The sequence below is a fragment of the Vipera ursinii genome (genome assembly GCF_947247035.1).
Source record: "Vipera ursinii genome assembly, chromosome: Z".
Classification (NCBI taxonomy): Eukaryota; Metazoa; Chordata; class Lepidosauria; order Squamata; family Viperidae; genus Vipera; species Vipera ursinii.
The window spans coordinates 84,932,424-84,960,416 of record NC_139517.1 but is presented as its reverse complement, the minus strand read 5'-3'; the positions used below and the strand labels follow the sequence as shown (position 1 = coordinate 84,960,416).

General features: G+C 35.7%; 1 protein-coding gene across 3 annotated transcripts; it reads right to left on the bottom strand.

The window, feature by feature from the left end:
• Positions 1-86: 86 nt before the first annotated feature.
• Positions 87-26,430, bottom strand: SGO1 (shugoshin 1). 3 transcript variants are annotated; one of them, XM_083376686.1, is made up of 11 exons: positions 26,205-26,415; positions 19,039-19,090; positions 12,155-12,217; positions 11,518-11,661; positions 11,246-11,442; positions 10,970-11,074; positions 10,113-10,180; positions 7,845-7,993; positions 3,716-4,558; positions 3,132-3,303; positions 87-2,975 (listed from the first exon to the last, which is right to left on the bottom strand). In XM_083376686.1, the coding sequence occupies exons 4-11, from the start codon at positions 11,651-11,653 to the stop codon at positions 2,837-2,839; spliced, it is 1,809 nt and encodes a 602-aa protein (XP_083232812.1). In that variant the 5' UTR covers positions 11,654-11,661; positions 12,155-12,217; positions 19,039-19,090; positions 26,205-26,415; the 3' UTR covers positions 87-2,836. The 3 variants fall into 3 exon arrangements, with proteins under 3 accessions (XP_083232812.1, XP_083232811.1, XP_083232813.1); XM_083376685.1 differs by lacking the exon at positions 19,039-19,090 and having other exon boundaries at positions 26,205-26,430; XM_083376687.1 differs by lacking the exons at positions 87-2,975; positions 3,132-3,303; positions 19,039-19,090 and having other exon boundaries at positions 3,356-4,558; positions 26,205-26,430.
• Between the last annotated feature and the right edge of the window lie 1,563 nt (positions 26,431-27,993).

Here is a 27,993-nt window from a genome sequence, read left to right as displayed (position 1 = left end):
GTATGTATATATATATATATATATATATATATATATATATATATATATATATATATACACACACATATATACACTACACACACACACACACACACACATATGAAAATAAAACATTCACTAAGAGAAGGTGCTTAAGCTGTAAGAATGGAATTCCCTTATTAGGTTCAAGTTTAACTTCCTCTGTGAATTAGGTAGGTTCTTAGAATGAAGGCAAATACACGTGTCCCAAGATAATGTTGCAGGATCCAATCTGGGTGAGTCATAGGGATCAGAGGTTTAGTCTGCCAAGCTTCCGGACTCGTGCTGGAACCCATCCTCAGGGCTGAAGATGGGTTCCAGCACAAGTGTGACAGCTCAGAAGACTAAATCTCTGGTCCCAGATTGGACCTTGATTCTTAATATTTGCATTTCAAGGAAAATGTAGTATCATCAGAGTTTGTGTTAAGCTCCAAACCGTTGCTTAGTCTTTTAGTAGATTTAGAACACTACTATTTCTACTATTGAACGCAATCTACAATACCTTTCTTTTATAGATTTGTATGGATCTTTATGCATGAAAACTATTTTGCAAAAAGTACAGTAGGTGCTGCAGTGAGTGGGTGGAATGGACAATTATTTGAATTCTCATTTAGACCTTAGTCCTGAGTATAGTGTATGTTGATAAATGCATATACACCTAAAGCATACAACCCTGAAGAATGTGTACTTAACTGCGCAATGGGATCAGTAGAACCTGATTGATAAGAAACCACATCTAATTTTAGTGCAGATCAGAATATTTCTGACTTAACTATAAAATGCTGATATACACAATTTCCCCAGTTATTTGCACTGTAAAGTGATGGGAAAACATACTGAAATCTGAAGGCACGACTGATAGACTTTAGTGGTTAGTTCAGAGCTTGACTGCACCCAGCCCAATGCTACATAGCATACAACTTGGTTTGTGTCTGGCCATAGATGAAACAATTTTATACAAGTAGCTAAGTAGCTTTGAGTAGATTCTTACCCCATTTACCCCAATTTCCTCTTGGACTGATACTAATTTTTTAATTAGGAATTTGAATTTTATTATTAATTCCATATATATTTGAGCTAGTTCTTACATTATACATAAGAATTAAACTTCATTTGATGTCATTAGTTATTGGGGAAGCCATACTCATTAACCACTCAGTTCTACAATGTATTTCACAACACTGGAGGGGAAAGTAAGATACCCCCTAGTATTTATGTAAGTGTGTGTGTGTGTGTGTGTATACACACACATGTATACACTGTACATGCTGAAATATTTCACTAGTAAACTGTTGTAGAAAGTAACGACATTACAAAAGGAGGATTTTTTTGGCACAATGCCTATAGTAATGTTTTATTCTGATTAGATGAACATTGCTAGAAGGAAATGGTACATAATAGATAAAATAGTAATATAGAAATGCCTTAGTGCTTTATATAAACCAGAATGAGCTTTGTATTTAAGGTACAATGATGCAACTTTGTTTTAGAATATTTAAATAGTAATTTTCATGTATTTTGTAAACTGGGCCAACAGAGTCACCTCTAAAGCTTGATATCCTGTGAAAGTGTTATTTTCAAAGATTCTTATTGTCTTGAAATTAGAGTCTCTTCTATATTGAGAACATTTTGGTTTCTAATTTAAAGATTATTTTCATAGATATTGTGCAATAAAGTTATACACAGTATGTGTTTAAATACTTTAACTGAAATTTTACATTTGTAAAATTATTTATTGTACTGGTATAAAATGTTTTAAATTATATGTATAACATTGATCTTGTGTGCTATTTTGTAATTTGCATATAAAAATACCAGACATACCCATTGTTTGTAGAGTACTTCTCATTTTATGAAATGGAATGTAAGTATGATGTAACACCTTCAGGTAATAAGAACTGGAACTCACCGTACAGTAGTAAATCCAATGGGATTTCTACTTTTCATACAGATTAATATAGGTTTTCCAATAAAATAAAAACATGTTATCTATTTATGACTTAGATTCTACATATAGATATCTACTTAAAAAAACTAGTTAAACCACTGATAGCATAAGCTTACAATCTAAAGACACAAAAGACAAGAAAAATGCTATTTTGGATATGATTGTTAAAATTTAATTTAAGATGTAGCCATTAATTAAAATTCTTGTACCAAAAGTAAATGCATATAGGCTTCTGCTTTCTCTTTGCTATAAGTGCTATCAGGAAACTAATAGTTGCTTTGAAATAACTGAATAAAAATACTAGCATATAACCTGAGGTACATCACCAACTCACATTTACTCAGAACTTCTAGAGAATTCATTGGTATTTATTCCTAATAAACCTACAGAACAGGACAGCATATTCAGGTTATTTTTATTAACTTGGAATAATTGCAAGAAAATGGAGGCTGAAAATATGCTAATATTGATAATTAAAACAAATTACCTTTATCAAAATTACTGAACATTTCATTATGCCATATAAGCAAGTAATAGTCCAGAAGAGACAACACAGTTTTAACTTTATTTCTAATGACAGACTGTTAAAATGAACTTCATTTGTTAGCAAGTAAATGATAATCTGCATTTCAAACCTATTATTTTTTTTCTATCATGTTCAGGAAATAGCTCCTCCTAATATGATAGGTTATTGACTCTTCTGAATCGATAAATTCTAGAAAGCAGTGTATGTGTGTTATCATATATTATCAAAGTATTCATAAATTTAGATCAGAAAAACATATGCAAAAGCTCCATCTCCAGAATTTTAGTAAATATACTTTCAGCATAATATAAATGAGAAGTTAAATGTACTTCATAAAAAGTATCTTAATAACCAACAAATGCTTCATTGTATCTGGACAGCAACTTTTTATTAAGTGATTTGGAGTTGGTGTTCTTTCTCTCTTTAAAAATGGGAGAGTTCAGAAAGCTGGTATCCGTAAAAGGGTCGCCTCTTCTGAGTTTCCTATCAAAACAAATTTGATATTTTTTTGTAAAATTGATGAATTGAAACAATTCAAATAACAAAAATGTGAAATTAATGGTAGTTCTTACAGTAGAAAAAACCATGATAAGACTATATAATTGACTTTTGAAAGATTTCAAAAACAAAAATACCAACCCACTGAGACTTGGCTCCTTATAGCTCACATAACTAGTACTTCTACGTCTTTGGTGAACAGTATCTTTTGCTGTAGTACTGAAGGCTGGCTGAGAAATTCTTGTTTGGCAAGAAGTTGATACAACATTGGTAATATCATTAAGATGTTTATAAATTGCCTCAGATGATTCACCTGTTGATAGAAAGAACTGTCACTTTTTTTCCCTAATTGTTACCATTATTATTCGCCCCCCTAGTTTCAGGCAATGCTAATCTGAAGAAAACTCACCTTTAAAACTATATTACTGAATAAAACCAATATTTAGTTCTTATGACCACTACAGCTTGTTCATTTAAAAAAGTTCAATGCTTTGTTGGCTACCTTCAAAGTACAGAGATTTTTTAAAGCTTATGTTGCAAGGGCAAGAGCAAGGAAACAATGCACTTCTGCATATTTATTAAAAACCTCTTTTGAAAAATATTAGCAATAAAAACTTTTAAGAATCTTCAACTATCTGCTATTCTTGATTCCAGTACAGGAGATTGAAAACCATGTTCTAAAGTAGTACATTTCCTTTTACAATCGAAAACAAGAATTTTCTTACCCAAATGAGATTCAGGTATCTTGGTATTCCTGTTTCCCCCCTCAGGATTTCTATCATGTTGCTCAGACGCAGTTCTCTTTGATGGTCGTGATTTTGAGCGTAGTGGGATTACATCTGTTCCAGTATTTAAAGTTTCATTGTTTTTTGATTTTTTTGAGTAAGGCACATAGAGACTATCGTCAGGATCTTCTTGTGAAACTGATGATTCATCACTACAGATTTCTGCTTTTTCTGTATAATCTCTGTCATCGACATGTTCATTTTGTTTGTTTTGGCGAAAAGGTGTTACATGAACAGACTCTTCACTAATAAAATCATAAGCATCATTGGAACGAATGGATGTATCTGCTTTTTGTTTAGCTCCAGCATGCTTATTGCAGTTTTTGTCTTTGTTGGATCTTGCCTTGGGCATATTTTTTGTGGTTGCCAATTTTCTCTTCTGACTCTTTCCTTTCTGAATTTTAAAGGCACCAGTATTATTAAAATTTTGTTTTGAAAAGGCTGTGGCCTTTTCAATTTGCATATCTGATTCACTTTTATCAGATTCAATTTGCATATCTGGTTCACTTTTATCAATGTTTACACTATGCTTGCCCTCCTGACTAATAGATATTTCTTCACAATTTTCAATATTAATATTTGAACATGAAAGATCAACACTGATATCTGGAATGCCATCATTTGATTTAAAGACTTCACTGAGGGAATTAATTTTTAAATGACGACGGACAGAAACATTTTTAGGCACAGAATAGTCAATTTGCCTGTCTTCATCAACTCTAATAATTCTGCTCCCAGAGTTTACATGATCTGGATGATCTTCACAGGAATAATTCTGGCAACCTGAGAATTTAAAGTATGCATCAGTGACCTGCAAAGCTATATTTAAAGAGAAACAATTTATGTTCAATAGAAAGCTAAGCAAATTTATAGATCTAATAAATTACACTTTCCATAATAAGTAGCAGGTTCTACTATCTTGGAAACAGTAAATATAGTGAATAAAATTTATTAGATGCAAATCATAATGAAATTCTATACTCTTATGAAATTCTTCCAATCAAACGATACATGAATTACTTATATTTAAATACATATTTAATTTACACATAACTTTGTATTATGCAAGACAGTTATAGAATGTTATAAAAACAGCTTCTAAAAAGTAAAAAAATGTAAATTGAAGGCACTATCTCAAGGCTAAGAAGAGATGGTTTGTTTTTTTAAAAAAAAAAATCAATTATCAAAACTGTAAGCCAAAAAAACTTTCAAATTCCGTAACTTGGGATGTAGCCCAGGAGGCAACACACTCCTTTATTTGGTAGAAAGGCAGGTTTTTTTTTTATAATGGGGCATCTTCAGAACGGCGTGCCCTCCTGATCTTAATATCTAAACAAATTCACCATGACCTAGCATTTCTGATTGTCTTTGACTGGAGCTTTTAAAGCTTTAAAAGTTAGTAATATCTCAAAATGTCACTTCCCCATAGACTCTAGTAAACCATGGTGCACATGCATGTTCTGCTTCCACAACTCCTCTTCTGTTGCCTCTCTTCCCCACTTTAGTCTGCTAAACCTGTCTCTATAAACCTTCCTGACATTCTTACAAGTCTTGCCCCCAGGCCCCAACATCATGCCCAGGCTTTGCTTGTCAATTACATGAACAATTTTCTCCCTTCATTCAAGGCAGGGCATGAATAATCGTAGGGACCATTTGGTGTACAGATAATCCTCAAGTTATTATGGACCAGAATTTCTGTTGCTAACAATATGGTCATAAAATGTGATGTCATGTGACAGCATCATTTAATGCCAGCAATCGTGGCACTCCCCATTGGCAGCAATAAATGAACTCTAATTGTCCATAGTTGAGGATCTACCCCAAACTAAGCCATTCAGACTTGGTCCTTCCCAGTCCCACACCCAGTTCTTCAAGGCACTGCCTCCCTTTCGACACCCTCCAATTGGACTGTATTCTCCTCCATCTTTGCCTGTTTGGCTATCCTGCACCCTACCTTGCAGAATGGCAAGAAGCCCCAGAACAATGTGGCTCTGGGGCTGCTTGCCATGCTGCAGCTTGGGTTTCTTGGCACACCACAGTTCTGAGATTATAAGAAGCCCCTGAGCTGCAGTTTGCTGCAAAATCCCGGCCATCTTGCAATGCCAGCAATGTGCACAAAGCTGCAATTATCTTGGGAAACGTCAACCACCCCAGCAGCTTGGCAAAAAAAAAAAAAACTAGCTGTCCCAGGAAGCCTCAGCTGCCCCCCCAAAAGTCCCACCCAGTCATCCTTGCCATCCTGCACTCTGAGACCCTGCCACCACAGCTGATCTTTGTTGTCTTCTTGCTCCCACTGCTGATGAGGTGTGCCAGCTCTGGTTCTTCACCAGGCAGCTGCTGGCCATTTGAGGTCATCTTCCCCAGGCCTAACAAGGAAACTGCACTTCAGTGGTTTTGGGAAGAAAGTCTTAAGGGCCTGGCTGGGCATGCTTGGTCAGCAATAGGGACAAGAAGATGGCAAAGATCAGCTAGGGTGGCAGAAACCCAAAAGTCCATAGATAGGTGCAGATATTCAGGTAGGGAGAAATGAAGCAATTCTGCAGTCATAAGTGTGGGTGAGTTGCCAAGTGCCCAAATTTTGATCATATAATTAGATGATATAGCAGTTGTAACTTCCAGGACTACAGTTAAGTCCCTCTATTCAGTACCATCCGTAAATTGAAGATATATTGTAGTGGTTAAAATACCAGGCTAAAAAAATGGGTGACTGCGTTTTAACCCTGTTTTAGGCACAAATCCAGCTGAGCGAATCACTGCCTTTCAACCCTACTTGACAATGGCAAACCATTTCTGAAAATCTTGTCAAGAAAACTGCAGCGACTAGTCCAAGCAGTCACCACAAGTCAATACTGACCTGAAGGCACCAAAATAAATAAATAAAGGTTAATAAAATACAGCATTCTAGTACATTAATTAATATTAATATTTCTATACCGCCCTTCTCCCGAACATTTAAATCTGACTTCACAATTTGAAAAGATAATTGAAATAGATATTTTAGCAGCATCTAAAATCTGTAAATTATCAATTGTTCAGAATTGTTTTGAATTTTTTTTAAAACCTACAGAAATTTTTTAAAAATAGTTATAAGTCATTTGCAATAAGCAGTTGGAATATTCCATACTGATAAACCAATAATGCTCTTAAAAATGTTAAACATATTTTTTAGATTAATTAAATGAGATTTAATTCTACAAACAACTATTTAACATGAGTTATCAAATTCTTTATCTTGGAAAAATAAAATGATTTGGAGACATATACATATATGATATGGATTTGTTCTGCTATGGTCCCAGTTTAATAATCAGATAGTTTTGAGAAAACTATTGTGTGACTGTGATTTCGAACTATATACCAAAACTTTGGAATGTATGAACTCATGAACTATGGATTAATCAATTTGTAATTCAAAGAGTGCACTAGGTTAATTATATGTATTTGCTTTGGCCCTCTTCTGATGAAAGACTGATCAATATTATTTTGTTTAATGATGTATTGATTAATGCAGTTTAATGCTCTTATTAAAAAAACTGAGCTTATTGTAAATATATATATATATATATATATATGTGTGTGTGTGTGTGTGTATATATATGTATATATGTATGTATATATATATATGTATGTATATATATATATATATGTATATATATATATATGTATATGTATATATATGTATGTATATATATATGTATGTATATATATATGTATATATATATATATATATATATATATATATATATATATATACACACACACACACACACACACACACACACACCTCCTTCATACTGAAAATATAATAGATATACTTCCTACTCAGGGCTGACATCCTTTTACTTTTCTAGAATTCTAGTAGCTATTTTTTATGTACTGAAGCTGAATATTTTACTCTTTCATTCCCATATTACAAATTTTTTGAAACTCAAATGAGTTTCAAAAAATAGTTTGAGCCTTTTCAAACTTTAAGAACAATTCTTAAGTAAACAGGAAAATAATTAACCTGCAATATGCATAAACCATTAGTTAAAGCTTTCACCTCAGTTTTATAACTGTGATAACTCACCTGTATCTTCCTGAGACTCTGAAGATGTATTTTCAATGTCACCACAGAAATTTAAGTCACTATCTGAACAAAGTCTTTCCACTTTATCTTGCATTTTCTCTGCATCTTCTTTACCTACTTCTACAGCAAGAATATGCCTTAGAAGTGTCCTATAAAAGATAAGTGGAATAGATTTTAAATGTCTAGTTTAAACAGTTTGTTCCACTGAAGCAGCATGCGTTAAATTTCTTCATTTTTCTAAAACTGCTTAAATTTGAATGAATATTTCAGATATAATACCTGCTGAATATTTCAGATATAATACCTGCTGAAAGTGTTCAACTATTAAGAGTTTAAAAAGGTGAAATAAAAGTTATGTTAATTTCATATCAAATATAACTTACACTTTCATGCATTTTTAATGCAAAAAACCCCTCTATATAAACTTCAAATATTATACAGACTTGTAAAATAAAATGGTTCATAATCTCTGATGAATTTTTTGTAACACTTAGAAAATAAGATTCTAGGATATGCCCAAAACTATATTAGCATTAAAATTAAAAGAAAAGAACAATATATCAATATTGTAATTTGTACTCTTGCATAGATCTTAGACTAGTCATTTTTAATTTTTACATTTCTTCTGATTGTGCACAAATTCATGGCATAATGCCAATAACAAATGGCTGCTGATCTCTGAATCATGGGAATACTTTCAAGATTGTACTTATTAAATTTGTTCAACAAACTTGATCAAGTTAGGTAAAATAAATTAAATTAAATTAAAAAATACATCAAGTAAATAGAGAGGGAGGAGAGCTAAAGATGAGAGCTCTTTAATAAACCTGCCCCTCAGATTAAGGTCAACATCACAATTCTGTCTTCTATTGTATTACACATGAAACAAAATATACTTTTAATACATACATGATATGTAGTATCTTTTAATAAAGTGTCTTATTATAAATGGTTATAATAATAATCAAAACCTGTTTTGTGTATTATAATGCTTTGTTACTTTTCTTCCTGGAATAATAAAATTAAACCATTAATCTTATGCTAATATTTAATACAAAACCCTTATTTTCCTTTTGGATTATATATTACGTATATACTTGAGTATAAGCCGACTCGAGCATAAGCCGAGACCCCTAATTTTACCCCAAAAAAACTGGAAAAAGTTATTGACTCGAGTATAAGCCGAGTATAAGTATAAGCTTGGCCCCTTCTTAGCAACATACCGTATCTATATTCTGTGCCACGACGAGCCGCTCGTTGACTCTGGCAGCATCCCGGAGCTGGCTCCGCCGCGGTTCGCAGGGTCCCTGCAGAGGCTTGCAGGGCTGGCAGAGGTGGCGGCAGTCCAGCGTTGTTTCTCCCCCTCGTGCGTGTGTGTGTGTGAGACCCGCAGGAATGGCTAGTAAAGGTGGCGGCAGTCCGGCATTTGCGTTTCTCTGTGTGTCAAGCCCCGTAGGCTCGACACACAGGAAGGGGGGAATGCCGGAATGCCGCTTCCCTACCAGCCATTCCCGTGGGTCTGACACACGCACGCACGAGGGGGAGAAACAACGCTGGACTGACGCCACCTCTACCAGCTCTGCAAGGCTCTGTCGCTCCCTTCTCTCAGCAGCCTGGCCCGAACGAAGGGACAGTTCTTTTTTTTTTGTTCACTGGAGTATAAGCCGAAGTGGATTTTTTCAGCCCAAAAAGTGGGCTGAAAAATTCGGCTTATACTCAAGTATATATGGTGAATGAATTGAAAACAGGCAATCTCCTCAAGTTTACTTCAAAATATGTTTGCCTTGTGGAATTTATTTTTTGCATTTTGTCAGGGTCCAGATTTTTCTGATGCTGCTTATTCAGTATAGATTTTGCTCATCTAATCCAAAGACAGAGAATGCTTGCTGAAAGTGCTCAACTATTAAAGAGTTGTAACAGGAAAGCCCCACCCCCACCACAGCTCACAAAACAGGTGTTCTTCGTCCTGATCCTTCTCTGTATCAGCTTGTACTTGTTCTCATACATCTAATCTCACCCTTGGTAGGGTTGTTCTTATTCTCTTGGAAGTCGTTGACCATTACAAAAATTCTTTAGGACTTGAGTGACTTTAAGGTAGTAATAGAATTATAATTTTTATTATACTTTAATATTATATTTTTGTTAGTATTGAATCCACTGTGTCAATTGGTTTTATTTAGCCTTGACTGAAGCACTTCATCCATTTTAAAAACAGATTTTGAAAAGCAATTGTTCGTTTAAAAATCCAAATTCATGAAGTATACTTACAAAGAATCATGCTTCTTTAAACTTCCAGGGGCACATTCCTCATGTTCAAAGTCATACTGAATTGTATTCTACAGAAATTAGACATGTTGAAAAAAAATTATTGGGGTTAGGGTTACTGAGTCAGATACAATATTTGCAAAATACACAAACACGGGTTCCAGCAGCAGTTTGTACATCAATTTACTGTGAAAAGTCACTAAGAGGAATTCTGCCAGTCAAAGGTCAGTAAGATGAATTAAAATTATAGTAGGACATTGTAAAAAATAGGATCACCCTGTGCAATTCATATTTTACAAAATATCCATCATGACATCAATGTTTTTAACATTGAATTAATGTCTACTAAAGACACTGAATTTCTGTTTAGGTTCATCATACACCAGCATTAGGAGTTTGTTTTTCAATCTGTTACTAGCTGTAATGTCGGACAAGAAAAATATTTAAAATAAATCCCATATTATCAAATCTCATTTTTAGTGCTATCACTTTACTTTTGCAAAAAGTAGGTATAAAAAATAGGAAGAGAACACTTGAGGTTTATAGAAGAAAATAGGAGTTATCCTATTTGAAGTCCAAAAGGATTTGAGCGATTAAATATAAACATATACCAGACAATCTGTTACTGCAACTTAGCCAATATATTTCTGCAACTTCAGTTGACAGAACAGAGCACTTGGGAGTTTTCTCAAAATAATTCAATCTTGAATACTTGAATCTCATTTCGGGTTTGAGACAATTTTTAGATCCTAATAGGTCAAAATCATTGATTTGTATAAATATTTTTCCAATAATCTGCACTGATGGTCCAAACCTATAGATTACAAATGCACATATAAAGAGGAGAATAAAAAGCTTACAAAAGCAGCAGTAGAGACATCATTTAAGGGATCAAGAATATTAGCTGCACTGAGTAGATCTTGAACAACTTTGGAAATAATCTTCTTCACTAACATGAATCCATTCTAATTGAAAACAAAATAAAATAACTATAAAGGGCATTTCATAAAAAATCTATTAACATTCTGAAGCTTCTTTAAACATAATTGTAAAAATAATCAAAACAATGATTACAATATAAATATAAATTTATTATTTATAATTTACTTTCTGAAACCAAATTAAAAAACAAATACCTCAGCATGTTGGTTTTTTTGATGTAATTTAAGCTTTCTTTGTAGGTCAAAATTCTGAAACTTCAGGCTCTGATACTCTTTCTTTAAATATAGTATGATATCTTGTGCTTCCCTCATTTTATTCCTCTCTTCTTCTAAAGCCAAAGCTAAAGCACGATTATTTGCTTGAAAAATTTTCATCTGTGCCACAGAATTATCTAAAAAAGATGGATAATTTTAACTTCAAAAATTATATTTTGGGGGGAGGGAAAAGAGAATATTAAAATACTTACCTGTAATTTTACTCTTAATAGGTAAAACCTGGTTCACTTTACCCAGTTTTGCGCATTTTTTATTTCTCTTTTCTTTCATTCGTTCTTTTATATCTTCCAAACTATCCTTAAAGGACTTTTTCAAAACTTTCGCCATATTTCATTCTAAAAATAAAGAAACTGTTGTATTCAAATATATTTAAAATTTTACCACTTTAACAAATCATTTATAATAACTAGGTTTTATAGCAATAAAGTTTTATACTTGAGAAAAAAATAGCATTTTAAAATACTTCTGCAAAATCTCTTCATGAAAGCTTGTTCTTCAACAAGACTAAACAATGTAAAGGTTAAATTTGAAAAAATACTGTCCAAATTGATTTTAACTTGCAGTCTTAGATATGTTGGTATCCGTATCTTCTTTAAGGAGATGATTACAACAAAGCATTTATTATACAATAAAAATATTTGTCCTCATGTAATGTTGCTACTGTTTATATAAAAAAGCAGTTTAGACACCAACTGTATTCTGCTCCCTATGGCTCATTTCATTTGAAAGATGAAAACTAAATTTTAGTTTTACTTATGAATTATGAATACTTATTATTGTTCTTTTTCTCTTATAATGTTTGTATTATTAGAATATTTTATTTCTTACCAAATCCGATTCTGAGCTGGGATCAAGAAAACAGCCAACTGCATAAAGTTCCTTTTTCTTCACCTAAATACGATGACAGCAAGCTGTTAGGTGTGAAGCTTCAAAGAACCTTTCTTCTAGCACAGGTTATATAAACCATGATTAGCTCCTCCTTTACAGTGCCATTCAACCAATCCCACCCCCTCATCATTCCATATAAGGAACATCTTCCTACCATGCCAGAGCGTCTAAATTTTCGAGAATAATCTATCTAATGAGATGCTATCCTTGAAATGTACACCTTATCTCAATTCCCTGGATAAGCTACATTCAAGGCCTATGAACAGTGAAAAGCAAGAAAGCTAACAAATCTTAAGGAAAACAAAATGAGACGGAATTTCAGAGCTTTAATAAAAGTGCTCAGAAATGCACAAATTAAATATTATAATATAAAAACTGAAAATATTCTAACAATTCCAATTTTTCTTAAATTTTAAACCACACTTAAATTTCAGTGATTATATTTAGTTAGCATCAAGGTTGATACATTTCAGTCCACTCAGATTGATTTTCATTGGTAAAGATTTAAAAGCAATAGCAAGTTGATAACAAAGTAAAACCTTGACAACAACAAAATGCAGCTATCCTATTCACAGCAAATGTCTTATCTAGGTCACATCCAAGATCACATTGTTCTGAATGGTCTCTTAAGATTTCTCTCGTTTGAGTAATAAGAAAATACAAGCAAATACAAGCAAGAAAACAAATATTCCTCAATTGTAGTGTCTAAATCATGAAAAACAACCTTACATTGGGCACCTCTGAATAGGGCATTGCAAAACCATGACTTTTAGCTGGGAAACAATTTGGTTTACTAGGCCACAAGTTCTTAACTGAGTCTTCTCTCTGTCGCCGTTCAGGATCAATTTAGATTGTTGGGAATGTTTCATTACACTAGCTCTTTAAATCTTTAAACAGTTCATATATATGTGGAGCAGTGAGGTTTGGTAGTGCATGTAACTTACACACACACATTGTGGGTACCTTCTATCACCACATTTTCCCAAATCTTTTCTTCCCCTTCAAATGTATAACACGATAAGAGGGATTTTGGATAGATAAGCAATAAAAACTTAGGTGTACTTTTTATGTACTTCTAATATCAGTGAGATCATGGAAAGCAACTCTATAATGAAACATCCATACTTATCTTCTGCAACGTACGTGTGATATGGAAATAGTATTTTAAAAACATTATGTTCCTTTCCTATAACTCAAACATGGAGTTTTCTAAAAAAAGAAATCAAAGATAAAGAGTATCCCAGAATATAGCTTCCTTAAAATTACAGAGAGACACCAATCCTGGCTATAAATTGGAAGCCTATCTGAGGTCTTCTTTTACTATTTTCATTATCTTGGGGTCTGTGATATTGACATATAAACTAAAACAAGTACAAACCCCAATATAAAGGCTAGAATCAAATTATTAATACCAGCTTAAATGTTTTTGCTATTAATACCTCCAGTCAAGGTGAGGTATGTAGGTATGTATGTATAAAGTAAAGTTGTGTCCAGCTTTAGAGGCAATGCTCATTTCCATTTCTTAATCAAGGGAGTCTGACTTTCCTTGGTCATGTGGCCAGCAAGACTATATTCCATATGTATTTTTATGGTATCCTCAACCTTTACAGAAGGAACTATACATCAAATAATAATCACGTTGTCATGCTACCTCTCAGATAACAGTACAAGAAAACTATAAACTGCATGAAATCTCATCGCTTGTCCCCATTATTATTAAATTTAGAGGCAGCAAACAAAAAAACACCCAACCTTTTACTGGCACTCATTTGCAGGACTATTGTGAGAATGTAGCTTATCCTTGGACACCCCTATATCTGCCTCCACATGGGAAGAATATTGCAGCCAATTATTCATGCCCAATTGGACTAATGGAATAGAGGACCCACAAAATGATCAACAGACCTGTAACTCCACTCCACCATGCTCTCTGGTGATTGAGCAAAAAACTGGAGAACTCATTCAGACTCTGATTCTCAACAAGAATCCCAGAGAAAATCTTCTATCTCCAAAATTATTTGATTGGTGGGCTTCCTTACTTGCAAGTTCATTTACCTATACAAATAGTTCCTGACAAATTCTAGATGATTGGGACCCCTCTATTAAGGTTCCCATTTACAAAAAGAGAAATTATAAATTAATTACCCTATTTGACATTGTAGCAAAACTGTGTGGCAAGTATTTTTATGTAAGATTGAGGAATGGGTAATGGAAAAGTGCTTGCTTCCTCCAAAGCAAGGTGCTTTTAGGCCAGTTCACCCTACTACTGATAACTACTTCATTTTATGCCATCTAATAGAAAAATAAATAGTTAAAGGAAGCCATACACCAGTTTACAACTTTTATAGATCTCAGTGCAGCATTTGATTTGACAAATAGGGATCTTCCCTCAGAAGAAATTTATGCACCTGATCATAGACCTCAGCAAGGATCATAAAGCAGCTCACCTACTATAGTTACCAATAATAAAGGTATACAACAAGATAGTCCCAAAGATCAGGAATTCCTAAGTATTAAGGTAATGGGTAAGACCCTAGTATCAAGTTGCTTAGGAATGTTTTCAGTAAGGAGGAAGGTTATTAATAAATATAGGGCTTACAACGATTACTTTGTAGTCTTTAGGGTGTAACCTTTACCTGAATTGTGTTACTATGACCCCTTGAAGATATATGCATGATGTTGCTCTTAATGACTAATTTAGAATGGGGATGTATTTCCATGACTGGTTCAAGGAAATGTATACTTTTCAAAATTGTATAAGAGAGGCTCTACTCCAAGCCCAGGTATGCCCACTTGGAACTTGCTTCCAGATAATCCTTTTCCTTTCCAGCTATCAGGTGTGGTTCGTTGGGCTTACGTGCCAGATAAAAGGACCCAAGCTTTTTAGGACAACAATTCTGGTGCCTGAACAGGGACAAAACCTGAGGGCCTTGTCTGGTTCTACTGAGTTGATCTTGAAATGTCACCCAATAACATACACTAGTAGAGATAAAATAAAATGATTGAAAAGTGTATGAATGTTTTTCAATTAAATTCATGGCTGGATCCCTGGGCTGTCTATTGACCCAACACCTCAGCTCTACCCAGATCCTGCAAATCTATTTATACTGTGATTGGAATGTTTCTGGGGGGGGGAAACATGAGGCTAGTAGATCCGTGTACCCCTACTTTAGAAGGCTGCAAGCCTATGTATCATCACTGAATAAGATTGAGTTGGATTTTTGGGCTAGCATAATGGTGACATCAGACTCAAAAGAGTGATATCTAAGGAGTGTTGAAGGAGGGCCAAGGACGATGGGGAAGGTTTGCATTCTCAATCTTTATCAGTGAATACCTCGTCTATAACACGTATAAAGTCCATTCCTATTATCTGATCATTTGGAGCAGGCCTGACAAGGCTTCAGCATCTGAGCATCAAGACCAGGACATGTTGACCTGTCTGGTGAAGCTGGCTTTTTCACACCATCTGACTCTCTGCTAATGCCAAGACTAGTATTTTCTACCTGTGAAGCATTATTGAGCTTTCTTGGAGAAAATAGTAAGCAGGTCATGGCATTGAATGGTGAGAAGACTACAGAGCAAGATCTGAGAATGTAGCCCTCTTGGTTGCATCATAAAACATTGGAAAAGGTTTATTAGGGACAGCCTAACAAAGACCAAATTGGAGCTTTCTGGGTATAAATCTTCATTCACGTCATTCTTTGGAAGATGGCTGTGAAATGGGTTTTGGGGATACAATAACATTGTACAGTAGCCTTTATTACATAGTCTTTGAATATATAGTAGCCTTTGTTACACATACATGGTCTGTGAATTTTTTTCTCTTTGGTTCAATGTTTAACTCTGCGCCGCCATTCTCGCAGGAGGGAGGGATAATTTCCTGTGGTGCTAATGTGTGCTGAAACTATTTTGCAATTGCAGTTATTGTTATGGTGGTAATTATCCTTGCTGACAAATGAGCAAATGGAATAACTGTGTACTGAGATGTTTTTGAGGTTTTTTCGGAGGAGAAGGAGGAGAGATGATGTAAAATATAATTTCACTGTGCCACAACTCCTTCAAAAGCAGAAGAGGATTTACTTAAAGAAACCCACGGAGGACACGTAATGGGTTCAGCTCCACTTTATCTAGTTAAGAAGCAGCTTGTGAATTCACCAGTGTTAGATATTTAGAAAAGGGGGAAGGGGAAAACAACTGGTTAATAAAGCCTTCTCACTTTCCCACTTTTGGCAATGGCCATGTGAGCCAAGAGAGTATTTTGGCATGCTGCCTTTAAGGTGGGTTCCCTCCTAGGATAGAGATCTTAGCTGGGTCTTTTTTTAACCTTTCTATATTTGTAAAAATTACCAGCTCAATTGGGTTGACTGTTGTAGTTTTGATATCTACATCTCCCAAAGAAAAGAAAATGTTATGCAGAATGCAAGGAGAGGAAATTAAAGAATGATTAAGCTGCTGTCTGTGGGACTAAGCTCTGATGTTAAAGGCTGAATCTAGAAGAAAGAAAAAATTTAAAGGAGAAGGCAGCCAAAAGGGTTTTGAAGGGGAAAGGGAGAAGAGAGCAGAAACCCTGTTGATGGCAATGGCTGCAAGTGGTACTGCATGCATACTGGTAGAAGCCAGGAGAGGATGACTACTGCCTTACGGATCAAAGATGGCTGGATGACTTTGAGCTAGTGTCTCTCTCTCTCTCTCTCTCAGCACAACCCACCTCACAAGGTTGTTGTTGTAAGCAAAGAGGAGGAAGGAGTATTAGGTATGTTAGCAGCCTTGATTTAATTATATTTATTACTTGTTATTTATTATACTTATTATTTAATGTTTGTAAGCCCAGAGATGCCTCTAGATGAGATGGCAGCACACAAATCGAATAAGTAAATAGTAAAGTAATAACGGTAGGATAAAAAACAAAAAAACAATAAAAAGAAAAGAAGAGGGAAAGGGGGACACAAAACAATTCCTGTTTTCCCCCTGGTCAAAATGGAAATATAGGAGAAAGACATGAAAAATTTTGGTAGCGTTTTAAATGTGAAAATGCTACTTATTAGAGCAACAGAAAAATGCCAATTAAACCTTTTTCTTTCAGCAATGGATTATGTGGTGTTCCCTCCACCCTGAGAAAAAGGTTGTTAAAATTAACCCTCAACTCAGAGATTGGAACCTCCATATTTTGCTTTGAATATTTATTCTGATTTTAGCATGCTCTTAGACTTTTGTATCTACATGGAACCTTATGAAAGGAACAGGGACTTTTCATACAACTGGAACAAAAATCCAATATATGCTGACCATACTTATTTTGTTGGAAGTTCTTTTTTTGCCTATAGAGGTGGCTGTTGTAGACTACAAAGCCCATCAAAATGTAAAAATCAAAGAACAGATAAAACAGGAACACGGACAGTTCTTATGTGTTTAAGAGAGGCTACCTACAAGCAGCTATGTTGATTCCATACGTTGAACACCTCTTTCTCCCTGAAGTACATTTTGATCTTCAAGGGCAAGATGCAAGTTAGCTTGGATAACATTTAAAATAAAAATTAACCAATCCTGATAGATCCATTCATTAGCATCAGTGTTAAAATTAAGCCAGTTACCTGCCGAGACACAGCAAGGACACTCTGGGTCAGATAATAGCCCAGCATGTTTTTTTAAAAAAATTTTCAAGGCAATTTGCTTCGCCCACAACTTGGGCAAAGAACAAAAGTGAGCTGGGGGGGGGGGGGAGAGAAGGGCAGTTGGAACCTTACATCTTATTCAGTCCAATGGCCAGACAGTGCAAGATCCTTTACCTTTTAGACATTAAATGGGTTAATACAAGTTTATTGAATTATATTTATCCATGAACCTGGCACAAGATCAAAAATAAATAGAGAAAAAATTGGGGCAATATTTAATAAAACCGCAATGGACTGATATAGTCTAACTGATTTTTTTAAAACAATGTTTGTTTGTTTTTTTTAATCCCATTTATATCCCGCCCTTCTCCGAAGACTCAGGGCGGCTTACAATTTAAAGCACAAATCAATGTGCTTAGCAATAGCCTTCATTCTGTGTATATGCCTGCTTATTAGGGCTTTCGCCCCCCCCCAGCGGCATTATTACAAAGTCAGCTTAATTGCCCCCAACAATGTTTGACTGTACAATCAGTCTAAACACTGAATTAACTCTTGTGCCATTTTTTCCCCAGCTTTATAAATTTTAATTTTAGGAAACAGTATTATTTTTTTTTGTTAAATTGTACAATGCTGTTTTTATTTAAACAGGAAAAATGAGTTCAGTATTTGCACAACCTCTACTTTTTTTAAATGGAAAACTTACATATAACAGAAAAGTTATATATAAAAGTTATCACCATTAAAAACTGAACGAATAGTAATTTGAGGATCATTGCATTTTTAGGAGAGATAGTTGGTAGACTAAGCAATCACATTAGAAAATTTTTGCCCTCCCATTGTAAATGATATTAATATCATTAATATCTACTTTGATTTTAATTAGTGCCTACTTGGGGAACTCAAAAGGCAATTGGACTAGATCTCCATACCTCTAGATCAGACATGTCAAACTCGCGACGTTATGTGATGTCGCGCAACTTATCGGGATGGTTTTGCCATTGCCGGCAATGGGGTGGGCGCAGCTTCCGCATGACATGTCCAGCCTGTGTGCCTGCAGTTTGACACCCCTGCTCTAGATGATGCCCAAATTGCTTCCAGGAGTAGTTTGGCAGTAGAAGGAATCCAGGTGTTTAACATGAAATAGATCCAAATTTCATACTGTCTATTACAAGGAGACAGCAGTACGTCCATTGAGAAAAAAGGTCAACTTACCCAGCTAATTCTGGAAACAGCTTTGATTTCCCAGGTAAAAGGGAGAGATTGGCTGAAAAATAATACTTTAAAAGGTCAGGATGGATTTACGTTTGCAAAAAAAATAGTAAATTGGTAAGAATAAATGTGTTAATTATAAATCTGCTATTAACATTGACATTTTTTTTTAAGTTGGATATTTTTTGAACTTGTCATATATGTTGAGCTGCACTAATTTGTGTAGATTATTACAGCCACGACTTCTATTGTGAGGTCCTTGAACATAATCGTGATGTCCTAGCAACAGTAAAATGGGCCCTTTATATACTTACAGCTGCTCAAGAAAGACATATGCCATCTAGCTTTCACTATGTTATTCTGCACAGAACAATAAGCAGTATACATAATGAGGATCTTTTTTTAATTCTAGGATACCAAATTTTAGATTGCTAAAAGCTTTATTTGGTATTATATTGTTCTTCTTAGTCATTGGACTCATGATATGTTGTTGTACTCAACTCCTTCCCTTCCTGATGTCCTCATGTAGCAAAGTTTTGCCAACCTTTTTAAAAGAAATCATAAGATAATGTTGGTTGATTAACAGTCCTCTATTGAGACTTTCTGTCTTTCCATAATTAGGCTGATGGTCTACTCAGCAGTCTAAATTTTAATAGTCTCCATAAATTTCTGTGACTTATGTGACCCTGCACATTTTGACACTGAGTAAAAAATAGGGCATGATAAGACAGCCCATTTTTCAAAGCTTAATCTAATTGTATTTATATATTGATAAACTATTTCTTATTCTTGTATTAAAATACTGTTTATTATTTAACACATTTTGCTGTGGAGTTGAACTGCTTTGTTCAGAAATGAGACCAATTTGACCAGACCATCTGTCTCCTACTAGGAATGCCTAACCATTACGGTGATGGGCAAGACCCTGGTGCCAAGTTGCTTAGGAATGTTTTTAGTAAGGGGGAAGGCTTCTGATAAGACAGACATGTCCCGTGAAGTGGTTTCATGTGGCCCGCGAAGCCATCCTGGAAACAGTGAGTGAACGGCCCCCACTGCCTTGGCCCAGAGACCCTCAGATCTGTCCCACTCCTGCCCAGGCCCCCATAGGCATCCTTGATGTGAATGATGTAGAGCTGGCCACGCCCACCCAGTAGGCCACGCCCACCCTGGCCATACCCACCCGGCCCCCTGAGGGCAACCGTAATGCTGATGCGGCCCTCCGTGAAATTGAGTTTGACACCCCTGTGATAAGATAAAGGACATAGCTACTTTGTAACCTTTAGCTTGTAACCTTTAGCTAAACTGTTAGTATAGTCCTGAACATGTATGCTTGATGTTGTTGTTAATTATTGGTTTATAATGATGTGTTTCCATGATTGGTTCATGGCAATATATACTTTTCAAAACTATATAAGAAGGTGTCCACTCTAAGTTGGGGTACACTCATTTGGAATTTGCTTCCAGACAGCTCTCTTTTAATTGGAAATAAAAGTTTTCTTTTCCTTTTCAGCTATCTGGTACAGTTCACTGGGCTTGCATGCCAGATGAAAGGACCCAAACTTTCTGGGACAACAATGCCAGGAATAAAAGGTCTCCATGCATTGTCTCCTTTCTTGCAACTGATTAGTTTACAAACTTTCCCCAACACTAACTATCACATCACACAAACAAAACACATGAGAAGCCTTTCTAAAACAAGCATTGCTTTATTTCAGTTCAACAGCAATGTTTTTACGCACTGCTTTCCCACTGATTAAAAAAAGGATATGAATATCCTAGGTCACTCAGAACACACACTTCTTCCAGGCCCCATTAAGAGGCAAAAATTGTCTCCAGTTCTTCATTTGCAACCAAAAGGGAAAAAAAATCTGACAAACATTCCAATGAGCAAAGGAGAGACCTCTACAAACTTACACACACACACACACACACACACACACACACACACACACACAAGTACAGCTCAGTTGGGATAGAAGAATCACAGTGAAGCTAAACCACGGGAAATACAAACACACTGAGACATAAAAACAACTTTTTACATACACCCATGAATCAACCTGCACAATGAATCAACCTTCCTGTCCGTTACCTTTCCAGGGTGATAGAAGGGGGAAAAAAATCATTCAAAGCAGTAAAACACATACACGCCATTGCCAATCTGCAAAAGTACCCCACGTAAATTGCTGCATATCTCAAAACTCACCGTAGCAAGGCAAATTTCAAACATGTTGGTTTTTTTAAAAAAATCAAAGGAATTTTGGATAACATCACTTCCGCTGAATGACTGAAAAAATCCATGTGACTCAAACCAAAATTCCAATACTATCCCATTTAATACTAAGTACAAAGACAAGACACGTAACAATCCATCCAATTAGTTCCTCTTTTTGTTCCCTACAAGAATGATTAATGATACCTATATTAGCATGGAATCTAGCAGGATAGAAAAAAAGACTGTTCCATCTGCCTAAATTTCTGTTCAATTTTCATCTGATTGAAGAAACTTGGTTAACAGACAGCAATGAACAAATTACAATATCTGGCTTTTAAGTCCTGGATCACCCTAGCATGGAAAATAAGAGAAAGGCTGGGCAATAGGGAATCTGGCCATGTTGATCAAGGAAGAAGTGGAATGGAATGGCACAGATGACCAAGCATGCCTTTTCATGTTTTTTTGCTTAGCTGTTAAATTCCCATATAAGGCCTCAGCGATTGTGATGTTAAATATGTACCGGTATATACTCACACATATTACTTCTCTGGCATATGGGTGAACTTAGAGCAAACCTTGATAGAGCTAAATTCAAAAATTCCCCCAAATAGTTATAATTGTATTGGGAGATTTTAATTTGAGATTGGAACCTTCTGTACAAATTTCCCCATTATCTTTATGGTCCTTTAGGGACTAGAAAAGAAATTCCACCAGTATACAGGTGTTAAACTTGGTTTGCAAATGTACCGTATTTTTCGGACCATAAGACGCACTTTTTTCCCCCAAAAGTGGGGGAAAAAACAAGGGTGCGTCTTATGGTCCGAAGGTGATCCGTATGGCCAGCCCCAACTTCTGCAAGTGGAAAGCAAGGGAGATTGCCAGGAGCACGAATCGGCACATGATGAGAAACGCCGATCTCACGCTCCTGCGCTCTCCCTCGCTCGGTTTCAGCTTCCCTTGCTACAAGAGAAAGCAGGCTGAAACGGAGTGAGGGAGATTGCCAGGAATGCGAATCAGCTGATCTCGCGCTGCTGCAATCTGCCTCGTTTCAGCCTGCTTTCTCTTGTAGCAAGGGAAGCTGAAACCGAGCGAGGGAGAGTGCAGGAGCACGAGATCAGCCGATTCGCATTTCTGGCAATCTCCCTCGCTCCGTTTCAGCTTGCTTTCTGCAAGAGAAAGCCGGGCTGCAGGGCCGCCTCCGCGGGTACTGCTCTAATGCAGAGAGGGAAGGACAAAGAGGGAGGGAAGGAAGGAAGGAAGGAAGGAAGGAAGGAAGGAAGGAAGGAAGGAAGGAAGGAAGGAAGGAAGGGACAATCGGAGAGGGAGGGAGAGAAAGAGAGAGAGAGAGAAAAGGAGAAAGAATTTTTTTTCTTGTTTTCCTGCTCTAAAAACTGGGTGCGTCTTATGGTCCAAAAAATACGGTAACTTGCAATTTCTAGGGAGCAAAGATCTAAGTTTTGTATAACCTTTACTTACCATTCAGAGATATCAAGTAGTATTTTAGATTATGTATGTGTCTCTAACAGTTTCTTGTCTTTTTTCTCAGACTTCCAGGTTTATGTAAGAGATGAGGGTGACCACTAACCAGCTGCTCTTAATTTTTGTGAGCGTTCAGATCACAGACCCTACACCACAACTGATAGATGGGTTTCACTTTATTTAAAGGTTCACCAGGACAGAAGGATAAAATGAACCAGAATAGATGTGATGGCTTTGATTGAATATATGAAATTTTATCAAACCCTAATTCTGGTAGTTACTTAACCTTTAACAGATACCAGCTCTCTACTTACAGCTGATTAAACCCTAAATGCAGTACTAAGAAAATTCTAAACTGAAAAGGCTCTGAAAAGGTGTTCATTGGTTTGATTCAGAGAGCAACTCCCTGAGAAAACAATTAAGACTAGCTAAGTGTACAGCACAGAACTATCCATCAAATAATAATCACGTTGCCATGTTACCACTCAGACAAGAGTACAAGTTTATTTAATCATATCAATAATTCCTGCCAAATTCCAGCTTGTAGGGACCTCTCTGTTATAGGTCCCATTTAAAAAAAGAGTGATAAGGGTGGTCTTTCAAATGATAGATCAATTACCTTAGTTGCTGTCGTAGCAAACTTGTATGCCAAATTATATGCCTTTAACTATATATATTTCTATTAAACATCATAAAATGAAGCAATTGTCAGCTATATAAAAAGATTGAGAACCAGGCTTACTTTCGAAAGAGCAAATTGGTTTTAGGTCAGGTTGCTCCACTATTGACAACTGCTTCATTTTAATCCATTTAATAAAAAAATATATATAGTTAAAGGGAGCCAACTGTTTACACTTTTATAGATCTTACTGCAGCATTTGATTCAATAGAGACTTTCTTTGGAAGCACCTTATGAACTTGAGCATAGTTCCCAGAATCACCCATCTTCAAAAAATGGGAAAAAAATGGATCCAAAAAATCTATAGACCAATCAGCCTGAAATCAACACCTGAGAAGATCCTGGGAAAAAATAATCAAGCAACAGATCTATGAACAGCTAGAGGCAAGAAAGTTATAACTAGTAACTAACATGGGTTTGTAAAAAAAAAATCTTGCCAAACAAACCTTATTGTATTCTTTGATAAAGTAACTAAATTAATGGACCAGCAAAATGCTGTGGACATAGTATATTCAGATTTCAATACGGCATGTGACAAAATAGATCACAACCTATTTCTTGGTAAGTTAGAAAAATGTGGGATAGACAGTATCACTATCAGATGGATTCATAACTGGCTGACAAACCGCATTTAACCTTTAGTCCTCACTGGAACTACATCTACATGGAAAGAAGGATGCAGTGGAGTACCCCAAGGTTCTGTCTTAGGCCCAGTACTTTTCAACATCTTCATAAATGATTTAGTTGGGGGGATAGAAAGGGAACTCATCAAATTAACAGATGATACCAAACAGGCTGGAATAGGCAATATCCGGGAAGATATGCTCAAAATCAAAAATTCTACATGTACTAACTGCAGCAAGAATTGTATTTGCCCAACATTGGAAAAATGAAAATTTACCAACTGAAGAAGTATTAATTAAGAAAATTTTAGAGTGTGCAAAAATGGACAGATTGACTTTAAAGATAAAAGAGAAAGAAGACCCAGTGTATTTTAAAACATGGGATAATTTCTATCAATGGCTAGAAACATGAGCTAGAGAGAAAGGAATGTGATATGTAACTTTGAATATATATTAGTAAGAGGGAGACTATTGAGCAATTAACATATTGTTTATGATAATTAACTACTATGTATTATTTCTTGATACATGAACCCAGTCATTATGCTGTTTGCTAAATATTGAGAATGTTATTTGGAAAAACCCTAACCTCAACCCCAATCCTAACCCTAACCCAAATCCCAACCCCAATCCCACCTCATTCCTAGCCCCCTATAAAAACTAATAAAATTTATACAAAACAAGGATCTTGATAGACTTGAACACTGGACCCTAGCTAATAAAAGAAAATTCAATGATGAGAAAAGTAACATTTTGCACTTAAAGCCCTACAGGAGGCTTTTAAGTAGAGATTGGATAGCCATTTGTCTGAAATTGTACAGGATCTTCTGTTTGAGGAGAGGATTGGACTGGAAGAGCTCCAAGGTCCCTTCCAGATTTATGATTCTCTTTAAGTTCTTCATTCTAAGAGTGATTGACCGAAAGCTGTCAGGTGAATGGTCACAAAGACCCCACTCCTTTCAGCACACTTTATATGAACCAACCCTTATTTTACAATACAGGTAGTCCTCAACTTACAATAGTTCATTTAGTGACCATTCAAAGTCATAATGGCAGCGGACACTGACTTATTATCATTTTTCACACTTAAGTCTGTTGCAACATCTCCATGGTCACATGATCAAAATTCAGATGCTTGGCAACTGACACATATTTTTAACAGTTGCAGTGTCCTGGGGTCATATGATCCCCTTTTGCAACTTTCTGATAAGTCAATAGGAATGTAAGATTCACATAACAACCATGTTAGTAACTGAAAAACTGCAGTGATTTCACTTTACAACCGTGGCAAGAAAAGTTGTAAAATAGTAGTAAGATAGATTTTGGGCTCAATTGTGGTTGTCAGTCAAGGACTACTTATATTGGTCCCACGCCAGGGCCTCTAACTTTTTCAAAAATATATTTATCAAATGAGAAGCTATTCTAGGAATATATACCTTATTTCACTTTCCTAAGCTACTTTCAAGACAATGAAAAGTAAGAAGGCTAACAAATCTTAAAGAAAGCAAAATGAAACATGGTTCCTGAGCATTAATAAAAGTGTAAATCATCAAATAAACTATATTATAAAATAAAATACAAACATATTTTAACAGCCTCACTAGATCAGATTACTGTATCAGGTATGACATGGGAATATGTTATGAGTACTAATAGTGAAGAAAAACTGTAGTCACATGCACACATGAATGAAAACAATCAAATCTCAGGTTTCTAGATTTCTTAAAGTACAGAAACTATCAAATGTAATACATTTTTGATACATTAAGACAACTTGATTTTGTCGGGCACAAAACTGAGTAAAAATTCTCCTTGTTCTCAACTTGAATTATGAATTATTACTTTAATCGACTTCTGCAATAATTTAGGTACACGGCAAAAATCATAATGCAAATGAATAATTTGAATTGTACTCCATGAAACAGTTGTACAAATACCAGAAAGTTGTAGAACGATATACACATTTCCCTGGGGCAGACTCCCCTCCCTCACCATTCAGTTCAAAGGAACTTATTTCTGAATTGGTATACCTGGGATTGCACATGGCCATAGTTCCACTGAATTAAGCAGGTTTTTAAAAAGCAGTTTTAACAGGGAGCAAGGAGGCAATTCTAGGAGAAAGCCCAGTTATTTTAGGGCCTGTTCTTAATGGGACGGGATATTTATCTATTACCTCCGTTCCCTTCCGACTGTGCCCTTCGCCACTACTAGCCGCATGCCCGAGGGACTCAACCCAACGTCCCTTTAGCGCGCGGTTCGCGTTCTTCCTCCAATAGCCTTTTTCTTCACTGCAGGGTTACAAGCACCGCGGCAACTCGGGGTCTCTACGGCCGTTAGAGCGCTTTAGTATTGCTTTCAAGTTCTCCCCTCCAAAGCTTCGCTTCTCCGCTTGTTCGAAAGTCTCCGCTGCTTGTCCTGATTGGCTGATTGGAACGAGACAGCGCATGCGCGACCTCTCGTTTTCCGCCTTTGTTACCTACGGTACAGAGCATGTCTGTAAATTCCTTCCTCTTTTGCTTGCGTTGGCCTAAGCTTTTGACCCTTCTAGCTTTCCGTCCTAGCATTCCTTCACGAGGCTTTGGGTTTGCTGTGTAAACAAACAATTAGGTGGATGGAAATCGTTCGTGAGTCGGCTCAGAGCAGCATTTCCCCCTCGCTGGCTTATTAAATAATTTGCTTCTCTAACGGTGTACCTTCTGCAATAGATTCAGGACAGATACTCTGGGGGGAAAAAAGATTTCACGTTATTTATACTAAAAAGTTTTTTATAAATCGTTCGTCGCTGCTCCCCCTTTTCTCAAAATTGGAATGATTAGAAAAAAATACTTTTCCAGCTCCCTCCACAAATCGGCCTGCAGCAATCTCATTTCTAGTATTTGTTTCTGAGATACTCCTAAAGAGCAAACTTCAAAATTAACTGAAGCAGTCTCAAGTTGCAAACTTCACAAATATAGGTGAAGGCCATGATGGTTTTTAAATCAGGTGCTTTATCTTAAATTCATTGTTAGTTATAGTACCAGAATAAGGTAATCCAGTAGAGTGAATCTGAAATCTCAGATGTAATATGTTGAGTGGATTTAAAAATGGTGGCAAGTGTGTTTTCACCACTTTTATTTCCTTTTCAGTGTGTTATGTGAACATGGTAATGTCTAATATTTTTCTGTGAAGCTGTGGTTAGCCATCCTTTGGATCACAGGAAAGCAGGAGAAAACATTTACTTTTGTTAGAACAATAAATAAATAAATAAATAAATTAACCAGTGGAACAACCTGCCTCCAGAGGTGGTGAATGCTCCAATACTGGAGGTTTTTAAGAAGAGACTGGACAGCCATTTGCCTGAAATGGTATAAGGTTTCCTGCCTGAGCAGAAGTAATACCTCATCCTGCCTAAATATACCCAAAGTTAGGTCAGTAGAACAAGTTCTATCCAGGATCTAACTGTGAACAGGCCTCATGCCTTACACATTCATCTATATTGTTGGTAAAAATGACTTTGTTTGTCTGGACTTGTCCAGAAAAAGTGAATAGAAAAGCCTTTTTAAGAGAAAGTTGCACATTTGGTTCTAATCAACTCCAAAAGCCATCTTTTAACGCAATAGCTTTATTTATTATTACTTGTTTTTATTATTTCTATTCTTAAAGTTGTTTTTCCAAATAATCATTTATTTTCACAATCACAAATTTTGAAAATCTTATCTTAAGCCATAAAGCATGTTTCAAAAATTATAATTAGGACATACGGATGCAGTTTATAGACTGGTAGAGACAGTTTATGGAGATGGGTATGCAAGAAGTGTTAAGGTAAATCTTAAATTATCAATTCATTCAAGAGATGATGAGTTCCACTCATAGAACTTTCTTGGTAGAAGGAGATGGATAATCCACCCTCATGCAGCTCTTATGTATCTTCAAAATCCATTCCAGAATGTCTCCCGGAGATTTTGAGGTACTTGAGACACTAT

Coding starts and splice junctions, on each gene's coding strand:
- SGO1 (XM_083376685.1), bottom strand. CDS start 11,653: ATGGCGAAAGTTTTGAAAAAGTCCTTTAAGGATAGTTTGGAAGATATA. Junction 10,181..10,969: donor ATGTCTCTACTGCTGCTTTT/GTAAGCTTTTTA, acceptor TAATTTCTGTAG/AATACAATTCAGTATGACTT. Junction 7,994..10,112: donor TTAAAGAAGCATGATTCTTT/GTAAGTATACTT, acceptor TATCTTTTATAG/GACACTTCTAAGGCATATTC.